Consider the following 15540-nt stretch of genomic DNA (forward strand, 5'->3'; position numbering starts at 1 on the left):
AATACAGCACATATAGTTTAACTTCGTTCAAATTAAACCACATCGTACGTTTATCGCGTTGTTATAAATGGTTTGATGTTCAAACAATGAAGGAATAAAATTCAACCTGTATTCATTGTTACTTGCGTCAGTGCTCGTGCCTCAGTGCGTGTGCTGAGTCTAGTGCGGTATGGACGACAGTGCCCGCGTGTGTGACTCTACTGACGTCGGCACTATCGCCATTACTGGCCTCATAAAAAGGCCACAAGTTTATGTTAACACTTCGCTCTTTCTTTCGTTTCTGTTATTCGACATCTCGAATTCAGATATAGTGACGACCAGGAATTTTTAACACGAAAGCGTTTTGTGCAGGGGTCCACCATGGTTCTGAAGGCATATTTTTGTCATGTATATTGTATAATACATAAAATTGGAAAGAAAAAAATTCGCAGCATATTGTCACGATGAGTCACAAGTACTGGGGGATTTATTAAACCACCAGGTAGCTAGCACTAGGACGATGCGTCAGTCGTGGCTGGCTCTCGAGCAAAGAAGAACGCGATCTTCTTTTTTCCTCCAGATTTAGAGCCGCTCTTGCTGTGAACCCACTACGTGCTGGCGGCATTATCCCCCCTTCCGAAAAGAAAAAAAAAACAAGTACCAAAAAGAGGAAAGGAAAGTACATAGCAGCACCGCGATGCTACTACATAGGCAGCACGTAGAGCGTTCTTCTTGTACAGCACACCGTCTCGTAGGCAGAACGACGTCAACGAGCGGGATAAATGACGTGGTATGATTGCGCCCTGGCCCTCTAAATGATCAATGATTGGACGAATCTCTGCATCATCTCGCTGTCGTTTTCTCAAGTCAGATGCACTAACGGCGCCCAGAAAGCCTTCGTCTTCCTCTGCTTCCTGACTGACGACATGAAGGGGTGCGCGTGACAGTGTGTCAGCGTCTTCATGCTTACGGCCGGACTTATGGACGATCGTGACATCAAATTCCTGCAGCCGCAAACTCCACCGTGCTAGCCGACCTGAAGGGTCACGAAGGCTTGCCAACCAACAGAGCGCGTGATGGTCCGTCACTATCTTGAAGGGACGACCATAAAGGTACGGGCGGAACTTGGTGATTGCCCACACGACTGCGAGGCACTCTTTCTCCGTAGTGGAATAATTCGCCTCGGCACGGGATAGAGAGCGGCTGGCGTAGGCTATCACTCTTTCGATGTCCTCTTGACGCTGAACGAGCACTGCACCGAGCCCAATGTTACTAGCGTCAGTATGGACCTCCGTGTCAGCATCATCGTCGAAATGAGCGAGAACGGGCGCTGATTGCATGCGCTGTCGCAGCTCATCAAAAGCTGCTTGTTGCTCATTTTCCCAGACAAACGGCGTGCCGTCCCTTGTGAGACGAGTCAGAGGTTCTGCTACCTGTGAAAAGCCATGAATGAATCGGCGATAGTAGGCGCACAAACCAAGGAAGCGCCGGACGGCTTTCTTATCGACAGGAGCTGGTCATTCGGCAACAGCGGCAAGCTTGTCCGGATCGGGACGGATTCCTTCGGCGCTAACTACATGTCCAAGAAATTTTAGTTCTTTATAGCCGAAGTGGCACTTCTGTGGCTTTAGTGTGAGGTCCGCCGATCGGATAGCCTCCAGCACGCTGCGCAGGCGGTGAAGGTGCTGCTCAAACGTGGTAGAGAAGACCACCACATCTTCAAGGTAGACAAGACAAGTCTGCCACTTGAGCCCTGTGAGGACAGTGTCCATCATTCGCTGGAAAGTCGCCGGTGCTGAACAAAAGCCAAAAGGGAGCACTTGAAATTGGTATAGGCCGTCTGGAGTCACAAAGGCTGTTTTTTCACGGTCTCGCTGATCTACTTCGGTTTGCCAATACCCGCTTTTGAGATCGAGAGAAGTGAAATAATGGGCATGACGAAGTCTATCCAGCGAATCGTCGATACGTGGCAGCGGATACACATCCTTTTTCGTCACGTTGTTAAGCTTTCAGTAGTCGACGCAGAAGCGTAGCGACCCGTCCTTTTTTTTGACAAGTACGACTGGAGATGATCACGGGCTGTTAGATGGTTCAATAACGCCATCGTCAAGCATCTCGGTGACTTGCGTACGTATTGCTTCACGTTCTTTGGCCGACACGCGGTAGGGGTTCTGGTGTATCGGACGTGCGTCCTCGTACGTGATGATCCTGTGTTGAGTGATGGACGTCTGGCGGATCTTTGAGCAAGTTGCGAAGCAAGACCTGAACTCGAACAAGAGCGGTCGTAGTGCAGTCTGGTTAACGGTGGACAGATCAGGATTGATGTCAATATTACTCATTGACGTGTCGGCGGTATCCACTATTTCCGACGTGAAACAGTTGGGGACGTTTGCTACTTCGTGGGCAAACGCTATCGAAGTGCCACGGAAAAGATGTCGATGCTCGTTGCTAAAGTTGGTTACGAGCAATTCAGATCGACCATCACGAAGGTGTATTAAACTTCTAGCTACACAAATGCCTTGCTGCAGGAGGTGTTCTAAATTTGTCTCAGCCACCACATCGCCATCGCCCAAACCACAGCATGTTACGTCGACTAGAACACTTGTTCGTGGAGGAAGCGTCACACTCTGTTCAGAAATACGGAGTACATCGACACGCCTTCCACCATCCTGCACGTTGATTGCTCGCTGGGCTGAGAACGTGACGCGGCGCTCTTGCAGATCAATGATAGCTCCATTTTCCTGTAGAAAGTCAACTCCCAGAATGACGTCACGAGAACATTCGCGCAGAACAAGGCAGCTTGCTACGAATGCGTACCCTTGAATCTGTACTCTAGTTGTGCAGGCACCCAGTGGAGTAACGACGTGGCCACCAGCTGTCCAAATCTGCGAGTTATGCCACGGCGTGATGACTTTCTTCAGCTGCGTTGTCAGTTTCCCGCTCAGTATGGAATAGTCTGCGCCGGTGTCCACTAACGCATTAACTGCACAACCATCAATTGTCACTGCTATGTCGAGTGAAAGTCGGCCATCCTTTGCAGCAGTATGTAATGTCGGACCGGTTTCTGTACAGTTCTGCGTCAATAGGAGGTCTTCAGCGCTTCGACGTTCAGCGACCCCGCCCCCAGAGGTCGCTTTGGCTAGTTTTCCCGGCGGGGGCTGGGAGACCGTGTGGTAGAATACCGCTGGGGCGTTGATGAAAATCGCCTCGGTGATGGCGAGCGCGACTGGCGCCCGGCAGATGGTGGTGCATGCTGCTGGGAGAGGTAGTTTTCGATGTCGCGCGGTCTCTGGCCGTAACGGGGTGGCGGTGAGTACGCAGAGGCCGCAGTGAGTACAAGTGATCAGCTTCTCCGCAGTGATAGCACAGAGGCCGGCGATCAGGTGTGCGCCAAACATCAGACTTTCGAGGAGACGTGCGCCGATCGTCGATGTACTGAACTGGTTGCACTGAACGATGGGCGACAGCAGCACCAGGGACAAAGGCCAACGGTGGTGGCGTGTACGTGCCTTCGTAGTACGGTATGTGCTGCGCTGACTGTAGTGAAACAACAGGAACAGGATGGACGAATAATGGCGGCGTCGCAGCAGGGCGTTTCAAGGCTTCCGCGTAGGTTGTCTCACGGCGGTATTCAGCAGGAGCTGGCACAGCTGTATCATGAGGCAAGGTGTCCCGGAGGGCCTGGTGCAGCTCATCCTTGATCACAGTTGCAATAGAGTTGACTGTAGGATGAGGTGTTACACCAGCCTTTTGTAACTCTTCACGTACTACATCACGGATGAGTTCACGTAGACAGTCGTTGTTGGTTCTAGTGGCGGTGAAAATGTCGGCAGTAAACATGCCACTGACTTGCCTGTCGTATTGGTTGGATCGCTGCTGCAGCATTTTTTCCATTGTCACGGCCTCGGACAAGAACTCCGTGACCGTCTTCGGAGGACTTCGCACGAGGCCGGCAAAAAGCTGGTCCTTGACACCGCGCATCAAGTGACGCAACTTCTTGTCCTCCGTCATTCTTGAATTGGCCCGTCGGAAGAGGCGCGTCATGTCTTCGACGAACGTGGTCACAGTTTCGTTTGGCAGCTGGACGCGGGCCAGAATAGCTCGTTCAGCTCGTTCTTGGCGATCAGCACTGGCATACGTCTGCAGAAGTCTACGAGAGAATTCGGGCCACGTCGTCAGCTGTTCCTCTCGGTTTTCATACCACGTACGTGCCCCGTCTTCGAGATAGAAGTAGACACGACCCAGTTTCGCCGCGTCATCCCACTGATTCAAGGTGGCTACGCGCTCGAAATCCGCCAACCAGTCCTCAACGTCCTCGTGCTCCGAGCCATGGAACGTCGCCGGTGCGCGTGGGCTTTCCAACGTGTAGCGGTTCGACGTCGTGCTTCCCGTGCCGGTTGCCGAGGTTTGCACCGAAGCGCTGGTCATGTTTGTCGACGTGGTGGGAGCAGTATCGTCGGCTTCCGGAGGCAATCCCCTGATTCGGCGGCTGGTCCGATGCACGGGAGTATTGACTGGCACTGGACTCGTATCGCGGCTTCCTGGGGGGGGTCTGCAGCATCCGTGAGACTACCCAGCACTTCCACCAGTTTGTCACGATGAGTCACAAGTACTGGGGGATTTATTAAACCACCAGGTAGCTAGCACTAGGACGATGCGTCAGTCGTGGCTGGCTCTCGAGCAAAGAAGAACGCGATCTTCTTTTTTCCTCCAGATTTAGAGCCGCTCTTGCTTTGAACCCACCACGTGCTGGCGGCAACAGAGTGAATTATGATGAGTGGGGGGAAGCGTCCGTCAGTTCGTCCGCGCTTCCATCCGTCCATTCGTTCTGGCTCCCGTCAGTCCATGTGCCCATCCGTCCATTCAGCCGTTCTTGTGTCAAACAGACAGACCACCGACGGACGTGATCAGCACGTGATTCACGGCTTGCCGATAAAACCCTCCGAAACGTCACCCCACTCATCATCCTTAACTCAGTGGATATGCTGTGATGTGGTTACTACATGCATGCATACGTACAGGTGACGACCAACCCACGCTTTAAAAAGCTTCACCCCTAAAAAAACAAAAAGCAAAGATTCTGCCGCATGGCATAGAACCAGCAACTTCTCCATTCGCTGCGCACAGCGCTAACCCCTACGCCAGCGAGTGAGGATGGTAACGTCAAGCCATTTATACAAAGCACGCACCGTTTGGCGGTCCTCAGAGTTCCGAAATTTCAGCACGTTTTTGTTATCAGTGGCGAGTTCGCACGACAGACTTTCTTCGGGCGCGCTCTAAAGGTCGTCGTGTCCACGGAGAGCAGCAGTCTTCGCGGGGTGTGGTCCCTCCTGCGCACGCCCTTATCAGACTAGTAATTCAGGACAAAACGAAGGTCACTTCACACGCTGTGCAGCCGTGTTCAGAAAAGGAGCGCGCGGCTGACAGCGACGCAGAAAGAATCGTGGCAGTTGTTCGAGCTTATCAGATGTATGCTTGTTCGCTCGTTTTGTGCGTCTTTCATTCTATTTTCACGGCGTGCTTTAAGTGTCCAGTTGTGACAGTTGTTAGTCTGCACTAGTCCTGTGTATCCTAATTCTATACACGCTTTCTGCTTGAAGTGTGCTCTTCTGCTCAACCCCTCACTCTTGTCCTCAGGCATTTCGGGGTTGGCGGTGCGGAAGAGTTTGGTCATCTCTTCCGTGAAGAGTGCCACGTTTTCTCTTGACAGCTACATCGAGTTTCTAGAAAAGCTTGAGCCTTCTTCTTGCGGACAACACTTGAAAAAGTGACAAGGAGCCTGGCCCGAAAAACACCCCACGTCGTGAGGTTTCGTTCTGAATTCTCGAACTGGGTCAGAGCAGCGTCTTCCAAAGCGAAATAGACATACCGAAGCTTGCCATCGCCGGTCCAGTCGTTGAATATGTGACTCGGTCGAACCTTTCAAGCCAGCTCTCCGGGTCTTTGAGTGGCGAACCGCGAAAATTTGACGGCTCCTTGTGTTGTCGGAGCAGGAGTGGTGAAGGTGGCACAAGTGCGGTCATTTTCGCCCTGGTCGATCGACGTCAATTTCTTGGTCTTCGGAGCCTCGTGAGGTAGAAGCCGTACTCCGGTGCCAGGCCTTGTTGCCTGCGGCTGACTCACTTCTCGTAGCTGGTGTCGGGGTCTTTTTTGTGACGTGGGTCAGCTTGACGGTTTGATAAGGGCACCCGGTACACGAGAGAAGTAGCAGCTTTACCAAATGTTACGGATTCATGACGTGTACGAAAGGAGCAGACAGTAGATCGAAGATGAAACTGTTTATTTGTGCCGAACTTGCGGCCAACAAACAAAAACTAGGAATACAGCCATATACACTGGCACCGATAGCGACGAACAGAGCGTCGGCCGTTGATCAACTGACAAGTGATGAAGCACGTCGGCATTTATACACGTGCCGTCAAATATTCAAGCTTTATAGGTAGTGGCCACGTAAGATCAGAATAATCGGTAATGTTCGCGAAGTGGGCGCAATTGTAACTAAATGATCTACAGCAATCCCTAAGCTTCTCGAACGTTGTTGGTGCCAACAAGAGTGGCGATGTGGGCTTGTTGGTGATGCATTTGAAAGAAATTTATGTAGCGCGGCCGTTTGCGCTGAGAAATATGTAGTGTAACCAGACTATAACAAAACTGGAGGAAGGAACGTGGCAATATTCACGCAGACAACCTTCGAGCTTGAAATATACTGCGCAAGTCAGCACCTCATATTCGGCTAACGAACTCCTACGATGAACCAGACACATAGCCCTTAGACATGCCAACACGGGTTCCAAAAGCAACGGGCACATGTGCCGGGGACCTCCTGGCACCAACATGCGACATGGTGGAGCGGAACCTTAGCATACAGCATGAGCTCACTTCGCCCATCCAGTCACAGCCGCAAAAAGCCGGAGCAGTCTTTCTGCAAGGCCAGTGCTTGCACCTATTACGTCGCAGCAATCGTGAGGAGCAACCCACAGATCGCCACGTCCCCCAACGTCCCGTGAACTTTCTCTCGCATAAAGCTGAAGGATTGTTGTGCCGATGGGTGTGTTTTAATGCTGGCATTTAGACGGCTAAATAGGCAGCTAAGTGAACAGCGGCTATCTAAAGTACCACTCCAATTCTCACTCAGCTGGCAAAATAAAAAGCATCGAGAAGACGGCATCACACACAAAAACTACGCCGGCTACTTTGCTGTCCTAACAAAATGGCGGCTCAGCGATGTGCACAGATGACTTGGCTCGGGTCTCGCCAGAATGGTTGTCTGCACACAAGCAGACGCTTTTTCCAGGCGCTCAGTGCTAGCAACGTTCAGTTTTTTCTATATTTTAACACAAAATATGCTAAGCTATTAACAATTACATTTGCTTGAAATAGATTTTTCTTCGCAACGCAATTCGGCGTCCCATTGCTTAGAAGCCATCTAGACGCGTTTCACTTCTCGGACAACGTGGGTGCGATGCTGTCTTCCACTTGCTTATCGAGCCTGATTGCGAGTCAAGCCTTCTGCTTCACATTCGGATGTAAACAAGCGAGGAGAGCTTGCCCAGTGAATATGGCCGATTTCCGGCTTTACCACGGCTTCACAACGTGTGATGTCGCGGCCTCTCCTCAGTTCTTTCCTTCTTTCATGCTGTCTTCTAAGCCGTCGCCATAGACTGTCTACAATGCTGCCTAAAACGGGAACACATCATATGTACGTACATCTGCAATTGTGTGTGAGGGCAGTTTGGTGACCGTGAGCGATGTATCTGACGTCAACACTATCGTAATTTCTGCCAGTATAAAAGGCCGCCAACTGATGTTCACACTAGACCATCACCGTAGACTGTCTATAATGCTGCCTAGAACTGGAGCACAGCATATGTACGTGCGTCTGCAATTGTGTGCGAGTGCAGTTTTGTGACCGTGAGCGATGTATCTGATGTCAACACTAACGTATTTACTGCCACTATAAAAGGCCGCCAACTGATGTTCACACCGTACCATTTCGCGGAGCACAAGGCGTGGGATCTGCCAATTTTTTTAAGGTCCCACTGCAGGCGTGGGCTCAGCCTTTGCGGCGTAACTTACGACTTCCACTTGGTCGCCTTTCTGCTGTACCATAACGGATGACTGGTAATGTGTGTCATGGTATATACTCCGTTGAATATCAGACGTGTCTACCTGCAGCGCGAAAAAAATTCAAAGGCAATAACATTATTAAATTAGTAACAGTGCCTTCTGATTACACTTGGAGATTATCTATCAAAGTGAGCCTACCAGTTAGTATACAAAGTGTAATTGCATTGAAAATGTTAATTTTCAATAATCTTTGTCTTGCAATCATTTATATTGCACTACCTGTGTTAAAAAATTGTCCGCAACATTTATTTTGCGAAAATATCACAGTGCGTTTTTCTGTGTGGGTAGTACAACTTGTGTGCCCGACAAAATACGTATTTTCACCTATGTTGTGCAATATTAAAGTATGACGGCATGTAGCACCTTCTACACTACAGTAAATATGTAGGTTTCCTTAGATGCGCTGTAGGTTGTAGCTCAATAACTCCAGTGCTCACGTGTCAATCACATCACTGCTTTGCGCAATTCTTTATAACAATAAGGAGCACCTCAAAGGGTGAATCATGCTTGGAGCTGCGACGCCTTCGCGCGGCCGCTGCTGGGAGCGACCACGCGAGTTTGCGTATTTTGATTTCCATACTTCGGTACCAGGTGCGAGAGCTATTTTACTTCAAGCACGGAGCATTACTTTCAGTGAAATCTGTGTGTATTTCCTTGTAGCTTTGTTCTTCAAACTAGTGAATGGCAGTTTTCATTTTCATAACGCTTTCTCTGCATTGCGGAAGCCCCAAGAACTACTTTTCCACAACTAAAATCACAACCACATTCCCAACACTGACAAGGCAGCCTTAATCATAGAGGAAGGAACACTAAGGTGAGATCGTTGCGTTCCATTTTGTGACGCCAGAAGCAGGATAGAGTAAAGAACTGGTCCTCGCAAGGTTGGTTACGCTTCCGAGGAACAGCGCACTCGTGCATGCGCAATTGACACCGGTGAAAAGGAGGCAAATCGCGCGAACTGAAGTCACAGTGCGAGTCGGTGCCGTATACGCTGGGCAGCAAACGAAAATTTTTGTTCCGATTAAGAGCAAACGTGCTGCGATACTCGCTCGTAGAGTGCCTGTGTGCCATTCGCAGCCTCATTACGGCGCATCTTGTGGATCTACAGTAGACTTGCAGCTTTGCACTTCATGTTTTATCCGCTCAATCCAAGAAAGGAATGGTGCGAATCGGCCCAATATTCGTCACGGGCAGGCCATTTTCATGTGTATGTACGGTAAGTTCAGGACACGGAACATGATTTAAATGTAAAATCTCATATTATCTTGCTTTTATAGCAAGATGAAGTGGCTCTGAATTGTTCTTTGCCCGTCTGTGTCACAATACTTTCGCACGAATATCATTCGCAGCAGCGCTGGTCGTCCGACTGCTAAACAGTATGCCTAAACCTAAATAGGTTGCAATATTTTAAACAATAAATTGCATTACTCTTTCAAACACTAATTTATCAGGTGCGTGTGTAATCATTGGCTTTGGAAGCTCTGGTGAGAACACTGGGTCATCGCTTTCAGATAGTTGCGACCATCGTACATGGGAACGGGTCACCGCAGCCTCTCGCATTAAGAGCTGTAGACGCGGCCGTTCTCATCCAATCCTAGCCTTTCATCGCTGAGGCACGTACTATAGCGCAGCGCCAAACAGAAACGTCAAAGCCGCGGCGCCAACCATTTTCGAAGAAACGGTCGTGGGCTTCGGAAATTACCATTTTTGATCACAAACAATATTAACTAAAATTGCAGCTGCGATGACCAACACTCACTGTAAGCTTCCGACACATGGCACCATTTCCGAAGCACTACAGCTGTATAAAAATGCGCATTTATAACTCCAGCCGATTCTCTCAACAACGTGGTTAAAACGGTGGTGATGCAGACGACACTAGACGACGGGCTGACCAAAGAATCCCCAAGCCCCTGCAAAAGCACATGAATAGCCAGGGCCCCTCCTTAGATTTCCTTCCCACAATGGCCTCAATGAATATCCGCTTGAAATCGAATTACATTAAGAATTTGAACGAATAAATCTTCTAGTGTATATTGCTTATCGTGTGAGTGTGTAATAGAAAGAATTACTTATGAAATTATTGCTGAAAATTGAACTTCACGCATAAACATGCAAACTGTATTCTCTGTGTAGTGAACTCAGTTGTAAGAACCCTGTACTGTTTTAGACCTTTTTGATGCATATTAGGGCCAGCGACTGTGTAAGATACACCATGTAGCGATAAAAACTATCCATGAGTGTATGGTGTTCAGTCCTTCAGACTTGCTCCCAATATGAAGGAAAGAAGCGTACGGTCAAGCGCTCTTTCTCTCTATTAGACACAGTGTAAAGAGGTTTATACGGCGAACCTAATGGGTAGGTGGAAGCTTCGAGATAGCGACAGGACGAGGAAGATGGTTGAGCTCGAGCACCAATTTCGTGGTGCCTTACTCTGCGATGATGCTTGCTGTTCTCTGGTGTTGTCATCATTTCTTCATACATTCTGATGCTTATGCGCACTCGCGATCAGCACTATCAACTGAGGCTGCCTCTAAATCTTCTATAGAGCACGTTCTGTCAGCTCTTGACATCGACACAATGTCCTCCGCACAGCGCGACGATCTATGGATAACTTCGCTTCTGGGCATTTTACATGAGGTACCAACACTTCCAACCACTCGAGAATTGCCACGCCAGGCTCCGCACTTCATCATTCGAGGTGGCCTCTTGTACCAGCGCAATCACACACCAGATGGCAGGAAGTGGCTGCTCGTCATTCCCCGAAAGCTGCGCTCTACAATCTGTCCATCATTTCACTCCGACCCGCAATGCGCTCACGCCGGTCTCTTCAAGACCTACGAACGTTTAAGGAATCGGTGCTACTGGCGTGGGATGTTTACTTTTGTTCGACCGCTTATTCGCGGCTGCCACGAGTGTCAGCGACAAAAACCGCCACTGAATCCAGGAGCAGCTCCACTACAGCCACTTGCGTGCCCCAATCACCCATTCGATCGCGTCGGAATTGACCTTGATGGACCAATGCCATTGACCACCGCAGCTAACCAGTGGGCTATCGTTGCTGTAGATCACCTGACACGGTACGCCGAAACCGCTGCTCTTCCTACGGCGACTGCTCAAGACGTCGCAACGTTCATCCTCCATCGGTTTGTGTTGCGTCACAGCCCCCCTCGCGAGCTCCTCAGTGACCGGGGCCATGTATTTCTATCCGACGTAATCCAAGCACCTCTCCACCAGTGCCATATTGTACACCGGATGAGTACTGCTTACCACCCTCACACGAATGGCGTGACTGAGCGGTTTAATTGGACCCTGGGTGACATGCTCGCAACGCATGTGGCATCTGACCAAACGAACTGAAACCTGTTTCTTCTGTTTGCGACCTACGCGTACAACACCGCTACCCAAGTCACCGCCGGCTTTTCCCCATTCTTCCTTCTATACGGACGTCAACCATCGCACACAATTGACACATTGTTGTCATACACACCAGATACATCCGAGTGCACGACCGTGTCCGAAGCCGCCCGTCACGCCTAAGAATGGCACCAAATAGCGGAGCCGTTTCCTTTGGCCGACCAGCAATGCCAGAAAAAGGCCCGCGATGACGACCACCTACCTGCCGCAACGTTCACCCCTGGAACCCTTTTTTGGCTGTATGTACCACCCTGTGCACCTGGTTTGTCTACCAAGCTACCTTTAAAGTACCATGGTCCATACCGCGTGGTAGAGTGCACGTCGCCCGTTAATTACGCCATTGAACCGATTAAGCCGCTTGGTGACCATCGTCGGCGTGGACACGATATTGTTCACATGGACCGCTTGAAGCCGTACTTCGACCCACTTGTTCCCACCTGTTAGATCACCTGGATGGCTTGATCTTTCTCGTTTGGGGGAAATTTTAAAGAAGAAATGATGACAACACCAGGGAACAACAAGCATCATCGCACAGTAAGGCACCAGGAGATCGGCACTCGAGCTTCACCACCTTCCTCGTCCTGTCGCTATCTCGAAGCTTCCACCTGCTCGTTAAGTTTGCCCAATCAACCTCTTTACAACAGTAACAATTGGAACTTGCAGACAATAATACCAGGTAAAATCTAGCAGATGTATTAGAAGGAACTGTAGTGTAAATGGGAAGAAATGAAAGTGGATGAAAATATAACTTCCCGCAGGCAAGATCCTAACCTACGACTTTATAACAACGCTCCCCATTCTCTACCAACTAAACTACCACGGCGGCTATCTCACCGTTCATATTATGGAGTATACATGAGCATATAAACGTTGGAGCGTCAGACTGCGACGCCAGCAGCCATGATAACGAGTTTATTTGCTCTGCACGTCACGTAGCACGTGATAATAACACAAGCTTCCAGCTCACCAATAATAACTCTCACACAACCCGAAAACATCAAGTCTGCTATTGCGAGACCCTCGCTATCAATGAAGGAAATGGTTGTAAACTCAAGGGCTCATTTCCTTTCTAATTAAGACACGTTATTGATGATAACAAATAATGATGCCAAGGAAAGTATAGAAAAATAGTAATTGCATTGTAAATGTGGAAAAAGGAAAGTGGACGAAGGTAACTTGCTGTCATGGCTACTGATGCACGTTTAAATGCATATATATAACTTATAAAGTACACAGAGGGACGACCGCTGCAGTATAGCTCAGTTGGTAGAGTATAGGATGCGTTATTCTAATGGGGCATGTTCGCTGTAACCGTCGGCTGCGAGTTATCTTTTCGTCCACATTTTTTTATTCCCATGTACATATTACACTTACAACTGATAACATCCCCTATACTTTTCTTGGCATAATTGTCTGCTAGTTCTCGTTGATATTGTGTCTAACACAAAGTCTTTAATACACAGAAATAAATAAATACACGTGATACCCAAATTAGAAAAAAAACCTCGTACTTGGTGAATATAGCTTCAACTTCAACATATAAAGGTGTTTGCAACGTACCATTTCCACCTTTTCTTGCGCTTTGGTGCTTGTAACGAAAAGGAGGTTGTCAGCCAGGACTGTGCTCTTTTCTAGATTAAGTGTTATCATCTTGTTGAGCATAAGAACCAACTTTCCTGCTGTCGAGCGCTCTCTAAGTATGCGAGGATATATGCGCTGTTCTCTGGCCTCTAAGGAAGAATAATGAATGAAGATAAAGTAACCTGCGTAAATAGTGAAACGTGCGCAATATTTTCGCGGTTATCTGTGCAACTTCTCGCTCTGTTATAGTCGCTACATGAATGCCTGCACGTGCATTTTATTCTGTTGTTAGTTTTTTATTCATATCATCTGTTATAACACAGATTGATCCTCAATAATAAAATAGTGTGCGCGACGCGAACGTTGGAGCAGGTTCAGGAACACAATTTAGCTATACTAATTACAGACGAAAGTTAGTACGATAAGTACCACCCAGCGCTGTTACTGTGCTTCATTACAGCGTTAGATTTATTAACTCACAATATCAGCAAACTTTGGTGACGATGTTATCCGCCGCCACAGATGCCCGTAGCCACTTTCATGCACGATAAAAAAGAAATGTTTGATGGCTAGGGTGATGAACAGGGCCAGAAGCCAAAGCCTTCTTCCCCGTCATTTTCGGTAGATGTGAATAAACTTTATTTTTAACTCTCTTCACTCGTAAGAGAACTCTAATATTCCATTTAGTAGCAGCACTGAAACTAGGGCTAGTTGGGCGTACTTCATAATACAAAGTCACAGCTTTGACGCAAAGGCGAGGCAACGAACGCGATAGCACCAAATCGAAATGTCACGCGCGGAATGGCAAGCAGATCAAAACGTGCCCCGTGTTTATGAGGCAATATTGTTGCGCGCAACGTACTCACAGGTACAAATGAACGCGAATAAGCGTCTCAGTTGTTACTTCGCTGTGTCTGAAAAGCGTGCTTTTTTCGCAAACGCAGACCGTGCAGCGATTGCAGTGACCTTTGTGCACCCGGTAACTACAACAGAAACGTTCTAGTGAAAGCCCAACGCCAACCAAGACGTACAATCATGCCACCGCGAGAAAAAGGCACGCGAGCGTGCCTCACCTTCTCCACTCTGAGAGGCGCGGGAGATTAGAACGCGCACCGCCGCGCTCTCATTGCGCCATCTTGTTGGTAATTATATGAAAAAACCATAGTCCCCCCCTCCACTTGAGATGCCCGTCACCAGCGGTAAGTGGTAGATATAAATAGCTTGCCGTTTGAGCGTTGAAGGACGTGCTCTTTGGTGGCTCAGTGGTTAATGCCTCCCATTCGCATTCACCATTGAGAGGTTCCACGTTCGATGCCACGCGCTGGAGTCGTTTCAGGATTTTTTCTTTCTCGCGTTTTCATATATATATATATATATATATATATATATATATATGTATGTATATATATATGGTGAGTGACAGTGACGCCGACGTCAAGGCGAACGACGGCGGCAAAATCCAGAGGAGAGTGTCCATATCATTGATATCGCAATAAAATGGCAGGGTAGCAACATACGGGTAGAAAAATAAGGCTTGCGAAACGCAGCGCTGAACTCACAACGGAATCAGGTCTCTGTGCGGAATAGTATCGATGGAGCTGAACGGTGAACATGCCTACAGGAGGTAAAAAGGACTATGATCGGTTGTCTCATGTTTGGCCGTGTTATACGCATAGGTAATGAAGGAGAGAACGTCATCCCAGTCTTCATGGTCAGATAATACGCACATGGTCAACATATTCGTCAGAGTTCTGTTCCTACGTTCTATTAGCCCCTTCATCTGATGGTGATAAGGGGATGAATGATGGAACTGCGAATTGCACAGACAAACCAGATCTTCGACGGCGTCTGCAACGAACTGACAACCACGATCACTAATGATTACTCTGGGTGGGCCATGTCGAAGAATGATGAATCTAAGCAAAAACATGGCCACGCACGTCGCTGTCGAAGATTGTATTGCCGCAGTTTCGGCGCAACGAGTCAGATGGTCGACGCATACTACAGTCGACGACCGTAAACATGGGCCCAAAATAGTGATTGATTGATTGATTTGTGTGGTTTAACGTCCCAAAACCACTATATAATTATGAGAGACGCCGTAGTGGAGGGCTCCGGAAATTTCGACCACCTGGGGTTCTTTAACGTGCACCCAAATCTGAGTACACGGGCCTACAACAATTCCGCCTCCATCGGAAATGCTGCCGCCCCAGCCGGGATTTGATCCTGCGACCTGCGGGTCAGCAGCCGAGTACCTTAGCCACTAGACCACCGTGGCGGGGCCATGGGCCCAAAATATTGATACCAACTTTATCAAATGATAGATGAGGAGGTGACAGAGGATGAAAAAGATCTGGCGGAGAAGTCGAAGGGTGCTTGTAGCGTTGGCACTCTTTGCAACTTGCGACATAGTGCTTGACTGTGTGCTCATGTGTC

The 15540-nt window shown here is 48.7% G+C and overlaps 1 protein-coding gene across 2 annotated transcripts in view; it reads right to left on the bottom strand.

Moving 5' to 3' along the window:
* The window catches only part of LOC119178679 (venom metalloproteinase antarease-like TtrivMP_A), a 369468-nt gene that overhangs the window by 316071 nt on the left and 37857 nt on the right, over positions 1-15540 (bottom strand). The window contains exons 2-3 of one of the 2 annotated variants that reach the window (XM_037429911.2): positions 13084-13253; positions 8056-8148 (exon numbers count right to left, since the gene is read on the bottom strand). In XM_037429911.2, the coding sequence (XP_037285808.2) occupies positions 8056-8148; positions 13084-13253 (263 nt within the window). The remainder of the gene's footprint in view (positions 1-8055; positions 8149-13083; positions 13254-15540) is intronic. The other variant, XM_075881864.1, reaches the window with a different exon arrangement.

The sequence above is a fragment of the Rhipicephalus microplus genome, chromosome 1 (genome assembly GCF_043290135.1).
Source record: "Rhipicephalus microplus isolate Deutch F79 chromosome 1, USDA_Rmic, whole genome shotgun sequence".
NCBI lineage: Eukaryota > Metazoa > Arthropoda > Arachnida > Ixodida > Ixodidae > Rhipicephalus > Rhipicephalus microplus.